The sequence below is a fragment of the Macrosteles quadrilineatus genome, unplaced genomic scaffold (assembly GCF_028750875.1).
Source record: "Macrosteles quadrilineatus isolate MER2022 unplaced genomic scaffold, UCM_ALF_1.0 Scaffold_19__1_contigs__length_3004403, whole genome shotgun sequence".
NCBI lineage: Eukaryota > Metazoa > Arthropoda > Insecta > Hemiptera > Cicadellidae > Macrosteles > Macrosteles quadrilineatus.
In genome coordinates, this window is record NW_026542612.1 from 1,831,128 (window position 1) to 1,848,010 (window position 16,883).

The 16,883-nt window shown below is 36.7% G+C and overlaps 1 protein-coding gene across 1 annotated transcript in view; it reads right to left on the reverse strand.

The window, feature by feature from the left end:
• LOC129005290 (nicotinamide/nicotinic acid mononucleotide adenylyltransferase 1-like) overlaps nucleotides 1-15,597 on the reverse strand; it is a 30,619-nt gene extending 15,022 nt beyond the window's left edge. Inside the window, exons 1-3 of the mRNA XM_054434140.1 lie at nucleotides 15,299-15,597; nucleotides 6,225-6,448; nucleotides 5,115-5,300 (exon numbers count right to left, since the gene is read on the reverse strand). Coding sequence (XP_054290115.1) covers nucleotides 5,115-5,300; nucleotides 6,225-6,448; nucleotides 15,299-15,374 — 486 coding nt within the window. The 5' untranslated portion in view covers nucleotides 15,375-15,597. The remainder of the gene's footprint in view (nucleotides 1-5,114; nucleotides 5,301-6,224; nucleotides 6,449-15,298) is intronic.
• Between the last annotated feature and the right edge of the window lie 1,286 nt (nucleotides 15,598-16,883).

The following is a 16,883-nucleotide window of genomic DNA, read 5'->3' on the forward strand; positions in this document are numbered from 1 at the left end:
GAACTTTGTGATTATTTATGTTGACAGTTGTACACAGTTCCGGTACTTTAGTGCAGTTAACTTCCTGGACGTATTGAGTTGTTTCATTATTTGATTGAGGTGGAAACGTTTCTTCTTGTTCATAATTGGTTTCCTCTGACAAAACTTCATGAGCCCGCTGTCCCTTTGATCCGTGTTTTTGGCTAAAATATTCTTTGGGGCGTGGTTTCCCTCCTTTACAAACTCGTGCTAGATGCCCAATTTTCTTACAAATATTACAAGTAGTCTGAAGATGGGGACAATCCCTTCTAAAATGTCTTAGTCCACAACCAAGACAAACATTAGGTGTAACAGAGTGAGCTGGATTGTTGTTAAATGCTACAAATTTCCTGTTTGAATGGTCAATTTTATGTGCATTAGCAAAACTTGAGCTACTGAAAGAAAGTTCCTTACTTTGAGTTTGAAATAATTCATTTGACTTAGCTGCAATAACAACATCCTGAAGTTTAATAGTAGGTTCTTTCAAAATTTTATTCCTTAACTCATCACTTCTAGATCCAATCAAAATTTGCATAATTAATTCCCTATCCAAGTCTTTGAATTCACAGTTCACAGCTAATGTTCTTAGTCGAGAATAGAAAGAGTTAAAGACTCTGATTCTGCTTGATGACACTTCCTAAAATTAAATATTTCAAAAAGGACATTTTTGGTAGGAGCGAAATAGTCAGTTAATAGTTTTATAACATTTTTGTACGTTATTTCATTAGGTTGTGGTAAACTGTCAAAAATGTAAGCCACTTCCTCACCAGCTAGATTAAGTACTAGTGCAGTTTTCCTTACATCACTGGTAATGTCTGCAGCTAAAGCATACCTCTCAAATTGCTTAATCCATGTACCCCAACGCTGTGCGACACTTGCAGGATTTGTATGGGGGTCAAAACGATCAGGCTTATTGAGATCCATTATCCAATTATCCTCGTCGCCAGTTTAGTAAATTAAAACATAATTAACACAACTGAATTTATTGAACTCACAAATCAGACTAAACTAAAAAGTAAACAAAACATAATAATATAAACAGTCATCTGACAGATGTTATAAATAAAACATATGGACTTATTTCTTGATACATAACACTTACTCAACTAAGTACTTATAGGTAGGCCTAACTATATCGATAAGTTACTATTTCTGACAAAATTAAACTATATTTACAGCATTAATTAAGTATAGGCCTAAAGCCTTTGTATTAAGTCTATATTAATTAGGCCCAACTTATGTATAACGGTATAACTATCGTTGTTCATACTTGTGTAAACGTAAACTATCTTGCTTTGATGTAAATGTTAGCTGTTGAAATAGATAAAATAGCCTAAATAAAATAAAGCCTGCCTAACATGTAACTTATTTAATTATTGTATAAGTTACTGTAGTTAACTCAGGCCTACTGATAATCTCCATTGACTTGTTGGATCAAAATCTTTTATAATATTTTTAAGACCTAACAGTGAAATATCAGTTTTTGTTATCGGTACCTTTCATCCATTAAGTTCTTTAGTTCGCGCCTTTAGTTCTTAGGGATTCTTATTTCAAACAACAGTGGAGTTTGAGACAGAAATCTACAAGAAATAAGTTAGAAAGGCGCATACTGGATTAAAAAATAGCTTTCAAAATCAACATTGAATTTCTTGTCACTGGCTTCATAAATAAAAACTTATTTTAACATTGAAACCAAGATTTGCCCGATGCAAACTATGACGGTGCTGATTCATAATTAAGTAATGGCTAAGTTAGGTTAATAAAATGTAAAGCCTAACTCCCAAACAAAAATTTGCCTAAGTTGACTTTACAACGGCTGTACTTTAGTTTACAACAACAACAAACGGTCTTTGAATTAAGTCAGCAGAACCAGAAGGCACTCCAATCCATTTTCGACTTCCACTACTCCAACAACTCCAGTCTCCAGTCCCTGTTGTCACAGCAAAGCCGTGACCGATAGTCAATCAAATATCGATACGAACTCCAGAACTAACCACATCGAAAGACTACAGTAGCTATCGATCGTATGAACGATGACGTCATACCTGCTCTGCTTTGTATGATATTTCGCTCACCTTTTATTTAATCTGACAGTAATCATAGAGTAGTAAATTAAGGAAATGAGAACAAAAAATGTGGATAACACTAATTTAATGGCCTCCATGTAGACACAACGTTGTATAGGGAATGAAACGGCTGCAACCAGCTGTATGAAGCCAAGAAAGTAGGCCTAAATTTTTGAAAATCTCAGTTTGAAAGGTTTCACGTAAGGTTGAGGTTATGATAAAAATCACTATCTCAAACAATGTTAATGTAGCGAGAAAAGTAGCTAAAATTCCGCTACAACTACTTTAAAAATGTAGCTAGCTACAGCTAAAGCTACAAAATCTTAAAAGTAGCGTAGCTACAGCTAACGCTACAAAAAAAGTAGCGCGCTACTGTAGCGTTGCTACTTGTAGCACACTGGCCTGAACCATCAATTCAAGGGGCTTGCCTTTACTGGGCACATGCGGCAACTGAAACACCTTGGCTGGGCACATCCTTTATCTTTGGCAGGGAGGGTCTGCCCCCATCGGTTCCAGGAATAACTCACGTAGCCAGTGAACTAAAGATGTAACTAATGAACGTAAGACTAATAAAATAAATAAATGCATTTCTCCTATGTGCAGGTTTTATATCGCATATCACAAAGATAGGTTTTACAAAATCTACAATGCTTAGATCCGATGAACACAAATGTTAACGTGATACTCTGTACGAGATACACTGCTGTCAATATCACGATTGTTTAGTAGTTCAATTTGTTGATTTATGAAACGCACCTTTTCTTTCGTTTTCCTGTCTGTTAGTGGGGCACAACGTGGTTACCTTCCCCGTAGTAGCAAACCAAAGCACTCGTTAAATATAATGTTATTGAAATTGGAAATAAATAATGTCTTATTTATAGAAAAAATGTAACCAGACAAGTTGAAATTCGCTTCGTCTGCAGGTTTGCTGCTGCGGGTGTATTTTATTATTCTTGATGCTTTGTAGAAAGTTTTTCAAACATTGTACTTTTGGATATTTGATGTTTAGTTTTATAGATTGAAATTAAGAATGTGTCTTTGATAAATTTCTTCAGATGTCTAGGTCTGATAATCACAAAATTGAAAGTTCTCACCAGGTTTGGTTATTCACAGTGACTTATCGTGAAATGTTGATGTGGCAGTACAAATTTTAATAAAAACAAAAGAATATATAGACCAATGCTCTTCTATTGCTAATAGATATATTTTTATAACCTTTTACCTTAGATAATATACTTATGGATGAGACCCTCACTGAAATAGTATAACAAGAGTAAACTATTGTACGTCACTTGTCCAAAATGTGTTTACCGGACTCGTATGGTAATCCGGTAATCCCACACTCGACTTGGTCTCGCACGGGAACGACCACAGTCGTCCAGTAAACACTTATTTTCAGGACTAGTAACGTTGTGCTTGAGCTGCTATGTCTGATAGACAAGCGAAGATTTTTTTTACTAGCTGTTTGCCCGTTCTACGTGCGGGAATCTTATAGTAAGTTGAAACCTTATATTCAGAACAGGAGTTGGTTTGCAGATATGCTGGAAAAACTATTACTGTATAGGAATACATATAAACCTTCGCAAATACAATATCTGACAGTTTCAAAGCCTTCAAAGTCTTCAAAGCTTCTTAGCTACATCTGTAAGTTAAACCTATGTTACGATCACAGAGAAATCAGAAAGATCTCCCAAGATCGCAGCAACAACCACGATCACCCACTGCAGTTGTGATTTTTAACTTTGCACTTTACACAACTGTCCTTGAAGCGCCGTCAATGAGTGGAAACCTTTGAAAGCTACGGTATTGGTGACGATGTTTAAAAAAATTTAAGTTTCCTTGCACTAATACAACACTGATTCACGGTATTTCCCCCGGTCATCAAAACTCAAGAACAATCGTTGCACTTGCGATTAATTTAACCGGTTAAGTAAGGCACAACGTTTTTAATCTCATTTGGTTTGGATGTGCTAACAAAACTTCATCGAAAATGGTTGCGGTATTTGTATACAACTTTTAATGTAAACATATCAGTGACAGCTAGAAGTGAGAACTAATCCAAACAGCTGATCGTTATTTTATAAAATGTAATAGTAAACATTGGGAGAAAATTTGACAAAAATCTAACAAAATTGGGTTTTTGGTGGTTCGTTTTTTTGTTTTCAAAGAGGCGAGGCCATGTTTTTATAGCCAAAGACATTCTCACCAATCCAGTAAATACAGAAAAACGATTAGAACCTTGATCGGTACTCTAGTTTTCTAGGAGTAGGCCGCGTAAAATGACATTTTGGCGTCACAGACAGAATCATAGAATGGACAAACAGACAAACAGACAGACAGACAGAAATTGAGATAAGACTCGTTTCGGCTTTCTTAGGCTATGAAACGTAAAAATAACCAAAAACTGCATGATTCTAAGCAATTTACAGACAAAACTGTAATTTTATTTATATAGATTTCACACAAGAGGTTCATTGTTGTTGCCAGCTGTCTTTCAAATGTGTGCTGTGTATCAAATCACTTCACTTATATTTTGGCTTTTGAAAAATTATCCAATGTTGGGATTTTAGGATTAACTTAACCCTTGTTTTGATTAACATGTAACATTGCAATTTCACTAGTCACTCGGGATTTTCTAGGAATTCATTGCCGCGCGCCGTCTGCCTGGCGTGGACCATGTGCCCAGCCAAGGCGAGGATTAGTGAACCCTTTTTGGCTTGAGCCCAGTCAAGGTTCGTCCAATTCAAGACACTACCTCTCAACTTTGCAGAAGGTGAAGACAATTAACTGTTGGCTCCATTGAAAATTGTTGGCCATTATTATTTAACTTTGATCCAATTCATGTCTTAACAATCATGAACTCTAAATGTTATAAGGAATTGTATAGGCTATATTTAATATTAGGAATTGTATATTGTTATATGAATTGAAATATTCTTCTTGAATATAGCTTGCACTATCAAAATCAACAAAATATGAAACCAAACTTATATTAAGTAAACTAACTAACTGAAGGATATGTGGACTCACATCCTGGTCCAGCCAGAGGTTGGGCACACTGAAGGACTGAATGACATCAGCTCCACACAGAAGTTTGACCACCACCTTGTCATCTCTGTTGCAATGTTCCAACACATGACTGAGCCACTGTTGCTCCTCACATCGCTGTCTCTTGTTGGGCGTTTCGTTACACGACAGTGCTGCGTTCAACTGGTTCTACACAGGGTAAAATGTAGTTACAAAGGTACTTTGACATTTGACCACCACCTTGTCATCTCTGTTGCAATGTTCCAACACATGACTGAGCCACTGTTGCTCCTCACATCGCTGTCTCTTGTTGGGCGTTTCGTTACACGACAGTGCTGCGTTCAACTGGTTCTACACAGGGTAAAATGTAGTTACAAAGGTACTTTGACATTTGACCACCACCTTGTCATCTCTGTTGCAATGTTCCAACACATGACTGAGCCACTGTTGCTCCTCACATCGCTGTCTCTTGTTGGGCGTTTCGTTACACGACAGTGCTGCGTTCAACTGGTTCTACACAAGGTAAAATGTAGTTACAAAGGTACTTTGACATTTGACCACCACCTTGTCATCTCTGTTGCAATGTTCCAACACATGACTGAGCCACTGTTGCTCCTCACATCGCTGTCTCTTGTTGGGCGTCTCGTTACACGACAGTGCTGCGTTCAACTGGTTCTACACAGGGTAAAAAGTAGTTACAAAGGTAATTTGACATTTGACCACCACCTTGTCATCTCTGTTGCAATGTTCCAACACATGACTGAGCCACTGTTGCTCCTCACATCGCTGTCTCTTGTTGGGCGTCTCGTTACACGACAGTGCTGTGTTCAACTGGTTCTACACAGGGTAAAATTTAGGCTAGTTACAAATGTTCTTTGACATTTCAACACCATTTTTTGTCCTCTGTTGATATAACTAGGTTCCTACACAAGTGGACTAACCTCAGAAAACTATACTTATCCATTTAAGGTAAGTTTACCGTAAAACAGAAACTAAGATATAAAATGCAAATAATAGTTTATATTGGGTAACCTTAAAATGGTTGATCACAAATTATTTAAATTTCAACTATTAGAATATTAAGACTAGAGATGACAACTTGAGGTTTCCTACCTGATGATGTTGTAGCACTAATCTTGTCCTTGTCCAATGGTCTTGCCTACTCTCCCATTCACTTAGTTTTATCCAGTTTGAGGTGTTGAGAGCCAATCGGACCATTTCACATCTGTCAGAGGAATATGCCAAGTCTTTTTTACCGTATTTGTCGTGAACAGGGGACATGAGACCACCAATAACTTTGAACTGTCCAGTTTTTTCCAAATAGTCTCTGGCAATTTCTGAAATAATAAAGTGATTATCATCCAAACTAGCATTACTTGAGCTTTTGGCAGATCTATTTAATTAACATATTATTTTATGTTTGCTGCTACCTTATTTATTTCTATAAGTTTTACGTGTGTAGCCTAATAACTAATGCAGGCAATAAGTTAACATGTTCACTGCGTTGTATATTTTCCTGCATTATTCCAATGGTGCGTTACGAGATCTATAGGTCTCGTTCGCTATGATTACCCAGGTGCAAAGACCTAGCAAAGAAAGGAGAGAGAGCGCTGAAATAAACCTCTAAATGTTGTCATTTTATTTTTGTCTTAACTAATAATAGAAATGATGAGGTACAGATGTTATTGGATACAATGTTTAATGGTAAATAAGTGGTTACAAAAATTCTCGAGGGGTGGGGATTCGTGCAGACTGAATAAAAAGATTTCTTTGAATACAAATGCAATAAGTTAAGATGTAGATTGAATAATAATTTAGAAACAATAATATAGTAAGATGATTAATTTTTCTTTTCTTTTGTTAATATTTGAAATATGGAGGCAGTTTTAGTCCCAAAATGGATCCTGGAGATGTCTATAGTTTGAGTTAATAATAAATGGAATGTTCTCACCTATCTTCTATAATAATAATTTTCTTCTGAATAATGTAGGCCTAAATTCTTCTTTCTTCAGTAAATTTGAATATTTTGACAATACTTTATTTTATAATTTCACAATTTATTTCACAACTACAGTAATAGTTTCTGTATGTTCTTCTTGGATACCTTAACTGCAAAGTCACTGTTCATTGTTGTAAATCATTTATTAAATTATGGGGTTCTCATCAATAAAAACATGGTTGAATTTTATTGATAATCTTGAACCCAGATGCAGTGTATTTTAAATGGAGGAATTGTTTTGAATAATAATTTTGAATAAGCCAATGAATAAATTTTGATTATGAATTATAAATATGTTGAGACAATATAGTGCAGTAGAAATAGTGTTTGAGGTGGAACTAATTGCAACATAAATTATTCCAGTTAGAAATGGTAGGTAATACACTTATAAAAAACATACTAAAAATATACATTTGTACTGTTACGCAAAATACGGTTTTTTGGCCGCCATTTAAAAAAAGTGTAAAATTTTGTGTTAAAAAATCTGGTTTGGTATCAAATTATAGAACAGTACCTGGGGACCGAGCTTTGCTCGGGGAAAATCATTAGTTCACTCTGAAAGCACCTTAGTATTGGAGATACATAAATCCATTCCCAAACTCCACACGGCTCGCCTTTACCACCATTTCCTACGTCATGGACCTGTTTCCCTCCATTCCCATTGCATTTAAAGATTGCAGATACCTTAATCTAATCGTCATAAACAGTTCCCACACTCCGGACTACTCGCCTAGACTACTTCCTTCACCACTTCCTACGTCGCGGACCTGTTTCCCTCTCTTTCCATAGAATTTTAGGATTGCCCATACCCTTATCTAATCGTCATAAACAGTTCCCACACTCCAAACAGCTCGCCTTGACTACTTCCTTCACCACTTACTATGTCGCGGACCTGTTTTCCTTCCTTCCCATATCATTTTAAGATTGCAGATTCCTTAATCTAATCGTCATAAACAGTTCCCACACTCCGGACTACTCGCCTTGACTACTTCATTCACCACTTCTTACGTCGCGGACCTGGTTTCCTCCCTTCCCATAGCATTTTAGGATTGCAGATACCCTAATCTTATCGTCGTAAACAGTCCCCACAGGGACTGCTCGTCTTTACTACTTCCTTCATCACTTCCTACGTCACGGACCTGTTTCCCTCTATTCCCATAGCATTTTATGATTGCCTTTATTACTTCCTTCACCACTTCCTATGTCGCGGACCTGTTTCCTTCCCTTCCCATAGCATTTTAGAATTGCAAATACCTTAATCTAATCGTCATAAACAGTTCCCACACTCCGGATAGCTCGTCTTGACTACTTCCATCACCACTTCCTACGTCGCGGACCTGTTTTCCTCCCTTTCCATAGCATTTTAGGATTGCAAATACCTTAATCTAATCGCCATAAACAGTTCCCTCACTCCGGACAGCTCGTCTTGACTACTTTAATTAATTAATGAAAGGTGTGTTGGGGACCAGAGGACGGAGATCTTTTACCCAGACCGGAAGCTTGCATAGCCAGCTTTGATTTATGCTAACACAACTAATTTACTAAAAACTATCCTTCCAAAACTTGTGACCTAGGAAATGACTATTAATGAAATGATTCGACTGGTGATTGAACTACTTAAATAGGAAATGCCTAACAATTTATTGAAAGGAACTATGGAAACTTCTGGGGAAAACATGTTGCCCTAATCATGTTGAAAATGGTCCGAGCCTGAAGGGCTCGACCAGTAAATTTCCTAATTCCTACATTTCTAATAACGGACGACCCTTGTAGGTCTCCCCCCCTTGTTGCTAACTAGCCTGACATATTAACCTAGTATATAATTTATAATTATTCTAGTAACTTAGCCATTTAATAGATTTTTCAGTGCGAGCAGCTCTTCTGTGGGAATTCTTGATAGTCGTTGGCGGTGAAGTGGGAAGAAGGTTGGGAAAGGTCGGTGGGGGAAGCCGTTCGCTTGCTCGAGGTGGGCTGACGAGTTCGCCATGCAGCCCTGCCACACGAAGCGCTGACACTATAAGAAATATAGCGTGCCGCTATGCGTCACATGATAAAACTTTGCAGATTTATTTATTTTATACCAAACAATTAATATTTTACTAAAAACACACTTAATTAGTTTCCTTGTAGCAGCAAACCTTGGTACTCGTTTCGTTAAACCTAATGTTATTTATAGACTAGCAACAGAGCCCATTGCGGTTAAATACAACGGTCTCTAATAAAATAATGGTTATGAAATCCATACACCACTTTACTCGCTAATATTTGGTACCTACGGATTAAGCTCGAATAACATTAGAATCACACACTAAGAAACACACTTTAAACACAAATGCAAATTGTTAACAACAATATTTAATGAAAGAAAAATCAACTTAATAACGATACCGTAGCCTACTGTAAAACAATAAGCTGTTAAAATATTAACTCATTTTTCGTATGATTAGATTATGCATACTGGTAAATCAATTATTGCCATCAATAAAAATAATTGGTTTTTCTTTTCCGAGTCGGGTTAGCTCTTTTACCAGACCGATTTTCATAATTTTGGCCTTAAGCCGGGTTTACACTATGTAGCTAAACCTGCTATATAGCAGATTTGTGTTATATATTAGCAATTTTATATAACATTTGCTAGAAGTAGAAAAAGTAACTTTACAAAAAGTGCTATATAACACTGCTATATGTAGCAGATCCTGCTATATATAGCTAAAGTTGTGCTATCCATCGGGAGTCGGTAAATATCAAAAGAAATACGTTCTACATCTAACATTGCCATATGTAGCAATGATATACATATATTTTTCGTCTAGCATCTGCCATATGTAGCATTTAGTGCACACAGTTCACAGTTGTAGCCTCCTGGGTGCGAACGGTTTTGCTCAGCGATCTTTGTTTACAATGAAAGGACTGGAAACTGAAAGTGACAGCGCGTAGGATCGGGATGCAATTAGGCTGCACTTTGCGTTACGTCCTACACTCATTTGAATCAAAATATCGGTTATTCGATTGTTTTATTCGATATATCGTTTGGTTAGTTAGGTTAGGTTAACCTTACCTAACTAACCAAACAATATAACTTATCGAATATTCGATATATCGACCGATATTTTCATTCCAATGAGTGTAGGACGTAAAGTAAAGTGCAGCCTGCAATTATAAACTTAATTAAACTGTTCCGTTGGACAACTGGCGTTGTGGTCATACGTAAAACGTTTTTGAATTTACCGTCGCCTTATTTAGCGTTTTAATTATGGATTGTCAGCGTATTCGTCATCATTAAGGTCCCGTAATAAATTTGCTACACTTTACTTATATCTCGAAGCAAGAAGCGGTCAAACCTAAAACTTGCTAAAATCTTCGCTTCCGTCTCTCTCTCTCTCTCTCTCTCTCTGACTCCAAGATCACCGCGATAGCTGCCACGAACAATGTCTCTTCAGCGCACATTTCGATACGGAATGCGAATGAGGTTGTGCTACATATAACATATAGCACGAGCACCAGAATCACTAAAATTGTCTGTAAATTTTTCATACAGCAAAAGTTATATAGCAATGTTATATAGCAAAAGTTATACAGTATAGCAGGTTTTGTTACTTAGTGTAAATCTGGCTTTAAACTAAAGCTATGGACGCACTATAGATTTGCCATCAAGCATCAGCACTCATTTTGACATATATTTTGAGTTATGCACAAACTGCAGAACACTTATTTTATCCAGTTTAGTTTTCATTCAAAAAGTTAATAATTTATTTACAATCACAACAAAACATTTGTCTTAATCAGATGTAAATAAAAACATTTGCTATACAGTCTCGTGGCTTAACGTAGCGATTGGTTACGGTTTGCTGCTACAATAAAACTAATAAAGTGTGTTTTTGGTAAAATATTAATAGCTTAGTATTATTTTTTTTCAGGGAGAGGAGGGAAAATGCTTTTACGCACACAGGTAGCCAACCAGCCTGTAGTGTGAGGCTCCTGAATTTATCAAACTACTCACTAAAACTCTACTCTGTTGGACACAGACCTGGAATTGTTTGTCACATTATTTCAAGTCAGGCCAACATGTGACCTAAGCCCTCAGGGCTCTCACCGTTTCTGGCATTTAAATTCTTTATGGCCTACACCGCATCCCGGTCAAGGTCGAGCTTCTTGGCGCGGAGAATATCCTGGATGTAATGTGACACACAGGTCCAATTGTCCTTACCCTCCGTCATCATTGGTATGACCCTTTCTACCGACAATTGTCCTATTAACTGTTGAGCCTCCAGGCGGGGCCTTTCCCAATGCTGGTAGTGGAAAAAGGTATGTTCCACGTCATCGGGAATGCCTGGGCAGTATATGCAATCGGGTGACACAGCTTTGCCATAAACAAGTACGACCGGAAAAAACCATGACCCGTCAGAAATTGCGTGAGTTAGGAGTCTATCTCTCCGCACCGCTGATTAACCCAAGGTTGGACATGCTGTATCAGTTGCCTGGTCCAGCGTCCCCGTGTCTCCTGTTCCCAGCTCTCCTGCCACAGCTGGTAGGTGCACGCGTTCCTCTGTTCGTGCCTGGTCCTCCCCACTGCGCTGATAAATTGCGTTTCCTTCTGCCGCCAAAAGTTTGACGGGGATGACTCCAGCAACCACCAAAACAGCGGTTTCGGACACTGTTTGGTAGACAGATGCTACCTTTAGTGCTGCCTGACACTGCACTCTGACGAGCCGCATCCTATATCTCCTTATTGAGAGCATCTGCCCACACCTCCGCACTTTTTATATAGTACATTGCAGAGTTGACTGGCAGTCCTCCAAATGTTAATATTGCGTACTGGCTTAGTGATAAATCACGATCAGCTGTATTGAAGTTTCCAAACAAAAATCTGCAGTAAATGGCTTCTAATGCTATTCTTATGGAGAACATTTTACGTAATACCCTATCTAATTTTGTGTTAAAATTTTGGGAATTTCACTATTTTTCCTGCCATCTCCGGATCGAGACTAACTTTGGGTTGCCATGGTAATGTGTAAAAAAAAGAGGAGATTTTAGCTGGCGGTCCCCACTATAATATTGAATCAAATTGAACGGGCTAGCAAAATTGTATTCCTAGTACATAGCCAAAGTATTATCAGAAACTGTATGGGTCATAAATTTAAACTTAAACAAAATTATGTCAATGGCCCGAAAATAGACATGATTTATTATTATTTATGGAACAGTCAAAAAACATCCTAACCAGTTGTTACCTAGCCTAGATTGACATTTGGGCCAGTGACATAATTTATTTATATTTATTAGTCCATACCGTTCCTGTTCAATATTCGTGCTACATTGTCAATATTTAAACGGTAAGTTATAGGCCAATGCAAACATATAAAATGTTGCATCGCTTGTCACATCTAACAATACCGAATAACCGAATACAGGTAACAAAACGCTCTATGTCTGCTAGGCTTTAGAAGTGAAAACGGATACCTTCGGACTGGCAAGCAGACGCAAATTAAAGGACTGGGAACATTGAGCAATGAAACAGACGATGAAGATAAACTAAAGTACTTTCCTGTTAAAGGGAACATTCATTATTATCGAAGATTTTTTTTCGATACCGGTACCGGTAACTTCTATCAATATTTTTGTTTTACTTCACGATCTGTATTCCTTCTGTTTTAATATCTTCAAACGCATTTACAATACAAATTGATAACTAACCTTGTTTAGGCAAAAATTATAGCCCATTTTTGCCGATGACACTACTGCTTTGATCAAAAATAATAATACAGCTGAAATGTTTTCTTCTCTGCAAAGTGTGGTAAAGGACATGGAGCAATGGTTTTTAGAAAATGGGTTAAAACTTAATGTTGAAAAAACAAATATTATTAAATTTTCTACTAGACACAAAAATATGGAAAACTGTTCCTTTAATTTAGTTGAAGCTCATAAATTCTTAGGGGTTTACGTAGATGACGCAGTTAAATGGGATTCACATTTGAATTATTTACGTAACAAAATTAGGTCAATATCATCTTTATTCATACATTTAAGGGACTGTTCATAGTCTATTGACTGTTTGTTTCTATTGAGACACTTAAAGTAGTTTATCATGCTTATGTGGAGTCAGTGTTAAGATATGGCATAATTTTATGGGGACAAGCTACTGGTATTAAAACTTTATTCAGGTTACAAAAACGTATTATTACCAACTCTCATCCACGCAGTTCTTGTAAGAAACATTTTCAAAATTTAAGAATTCATACATTAACGGGGTTGTATATTCTAGAATTATTAAATTACATACATTCAGTTAAAAATGAGCTACCAGAAACAATGCATTTTAATCACAGGTATGAAACCCGAAATGAAAATATATTTAGACTCCCCAGACACCGTTTGACCCTATATGAAAAATCTCCATTGTACGCTGGGCTGAGATTGTACAATGTGCTTCCGCCATGCTATAAGTCATTAAGCAGAACCAAATTTAAAGATACAATAGATAATTTTCTTATTGACAAGGCTTTTTACTTAATTGAAGATTTTTACAGAACTACAATTTAGAATTTTTTTTTTTAAGTGTTTAATTTTAAGTTAAAAGTTTTAATGTTAAATATTTTATGTATGGATTTAATTTTGACAATGCACCTATTCTAAATGTTATGACATGTATGGAATGTTTTGTGCAAATAAAGTCTATGTCTATGTCTATGTCTATGTCTATGTCATATACAGCGAAAGTGTCCAAAATGTCAAATGGATTATCCATTTCAAATCCACGATTATTACATATGTCAAATCCACGAACATCGTTTACGGCGAAGGCTCTATGACTGACTGAATCGGATTGAACTGGATCGAGTTAGGTATCGTTTTATTTGACAGATTCAGAGCTTTCTCCGGAGGTCTGTCTCTAAGCGCATTTCATTTTAGTTCCAAAAATATTGTAGCAGACAGCTGACGTGCGTATTTGTAAACAGCTTGGTTAACCTCGGACCGATGACTGATGTGTTTTATTACGTTTATCATTGTTTTAGTGTAAAAAATCAAAATTAGTGATATACGTGGTGCATTATAAGAAGATTTAAGTGATTTTGAAGGGCTGGTTGATCCTGAAGAAGTAGGTAGTGATATTGATTTAAATTATCAGCCAGATTCCTAGCTATGGTTAGGCTATGCATTCTTAGCTAAACGCTATGTACTGAAATCTGTTTTTTGCCCATAACTTATTTATTTGCACATCTACTTCCTTATATTATTATATATTTCTAATCCTCATAAAATTTAGAACAAAGTGGCTATTTTCAAATATTTATAGGCCTATAATTTACACAATTTCATTGAGCGCAAACTTATTTTTTGTTTCAATTTTTCCAAAATAATTTTTTTTACCTACAAAATTTTTTTGAAACAAATATTCCTTATGTTTTATGTATGATATTGAAGCCCATGATTTTCCAAACAAAATGGTATATAGAACATTAGAATTAACATTGTTTTAAGCTTCTCAGATCCGTTTTAATAAAACCTTGCAAATGCGCCAAAAATAGGTGGACATTAAGGCCTAAACTATGGACACTTGGAGGGTTAATAGAGAGTTTGAGGAAATTTCTCGCTTTTTGCAGAAATCCCCCTGAGCTAAATTTTGAACGTCAAATCTCCGGGAAAATCAGGGAATATGGAAACCCTATCTCTGATATTAGTCCCGCATTTGGCTGGCAAAGTATGGCACAGTTAACGCTAAGAGACAATAATCCCAGTGGTAGGTTGTTATCTATATACATTTTAGGCATTCATGTCCCATAAATCATGCTAGTTAGGCTATAACTCATCAAGCCAATTCAAGTTAATTGTCTGGGTAGCCGAGTGGTTATAGTGCTCGCCTTCAAATCTGAAGGTCGCTGGTTCGAATCCAAGCGAGATCGTTTCCAGACCCAGATGCCATTTGTCATTGGGCTATGAATTAATGATGCTATCTAACAAAAAGGTCAACGTTAGATAGTAACAAGACCAGGGTTTGGACCGTTCCCTTTCAAAACGTAAAAAATGCCACTGGTGTCTCAGACCTAAATACACACAAACAAAAAAATCACTTTAGTAATGGTCAAGTCCAGTCTTGATGATCCTTTCTTTATATTTTATTAAATCCATTAGTCTGCATTAATGAGATTTTACAGTACTTTTGTTTTTTTAATAACCAAATAAAACTCACCTAGCATTCTTAGGTGCATTACAGTTGGTGGGTTAAACGAGCCCACAACCAGCAAAACAACTTTGACTAGAGGCATTGTAAAGGTTGGCCTTTTAAAATATATTTCACAACATTGTATTTCCTTCAAAACCCTTTACTTCAATAAACACTTGACTTCAATTAATTCGGTTAAATTTTACATAGGCCTATATATAATGTTAGTGATTCAATTGAAATTTAAAGCTATTCAAAAATGCACATAAAAATCTAGACTAGAACACTAGAACTCTTCTTGGGTCTTGGCAGACGACGAGCGACGAGACACACAACGACAACACAACTCAAGTCAAGTCAAGTCTCAACTCAACACAACGACAACGTAGGTCTCAAGAAACGAGACCTTACCTTCAGACCGCCACCGCCCACCACCGCGCCGTGCAGAACGCATTATACCGTGCATAGCCGAACTGTTCGTGGGCGTGGGGTGGGAAATTGTTAGCTCTATCACTGTAGCTGTCAAAACGTGTCGTTTGTAGGTTAAATTTAAATTAATTTAACTGTCATAACCTAACCAAATTTGCTGATAATGAATATTTCGAGGTTTACTAATAACAAAAATAGTTCTTTTCGTAAAATAAAATTATAAATGTCTCAAAATCAATTATATAATTTTTTTTACTATAAAATTAAACTATCATAAGCTAACCAAACCAACCAAACTTGCTGATAATGAAACAAATTCGAGTCAAAAAAAGTTAATGCCTCCAGTGGGTTTTGAATCGGTTACCTCCTAATCATCAGCCCGGTGCGCGATCCACTACACCACCGAGACCTGCGGCTGTTTAACGTATCGTTGCGGTAATGGTGTTCGCTCGAGCAGTGGTGGGTGGTGGTGGGCGGTGGTGGTCTGTCGGCGAGGGTTAATCACAAGACCAGAACAGAAACAGAAAACAAACAGAATGAGAACATCCGCTAATAGCGAGCCTTTCATTGCAGGAAAATGCCATCCTACTGCGCGTGCGCTTGTAGCTGTCGTGTAGCAGCTGCAGCACGCTGCAGCCACCAGCAGCTAGGTGAAGGTGAGCGGTGAGCACTTTTTCGTCTTGCGATTTCGCGACTATTGTTAGTCGTTCATTATTATCTATCGAACCACGACATTATACTATCGTACTATCGATGTAATTGTAGTTGTCGTTTGTCACCAGCGACCACAGAATTAAAATACCCCCGCCGCGGCAAACCTGCCGACTAAGCGAATTTCCATTTGTCTGAATTGATTTTCAGTTAAACATATTTTAATAACATTAGGTTTAACGAGTACCTAGGTTTGCTGCTACAAGGAAACTAACAAAGTGTGTTTTTGAGTAAAATAATGATAGCTTAGTACAAAATAAATAAATTTGCCAAGTTTTATCAAAATATATCCATAAACAAGCAAACTACAACATTTGACAATATTCTCCATAAGAATAACATGGGAATTTTTAATTTACAATTTTTTTTAATTTTCTCCGTTACTAATAATTGAACAAAAATACTTTTATATACTAAATTATTTGTCTTTTTAAGCTCTTTAAAAAGCTCTAAAGAGAAATTGGGAAATTTT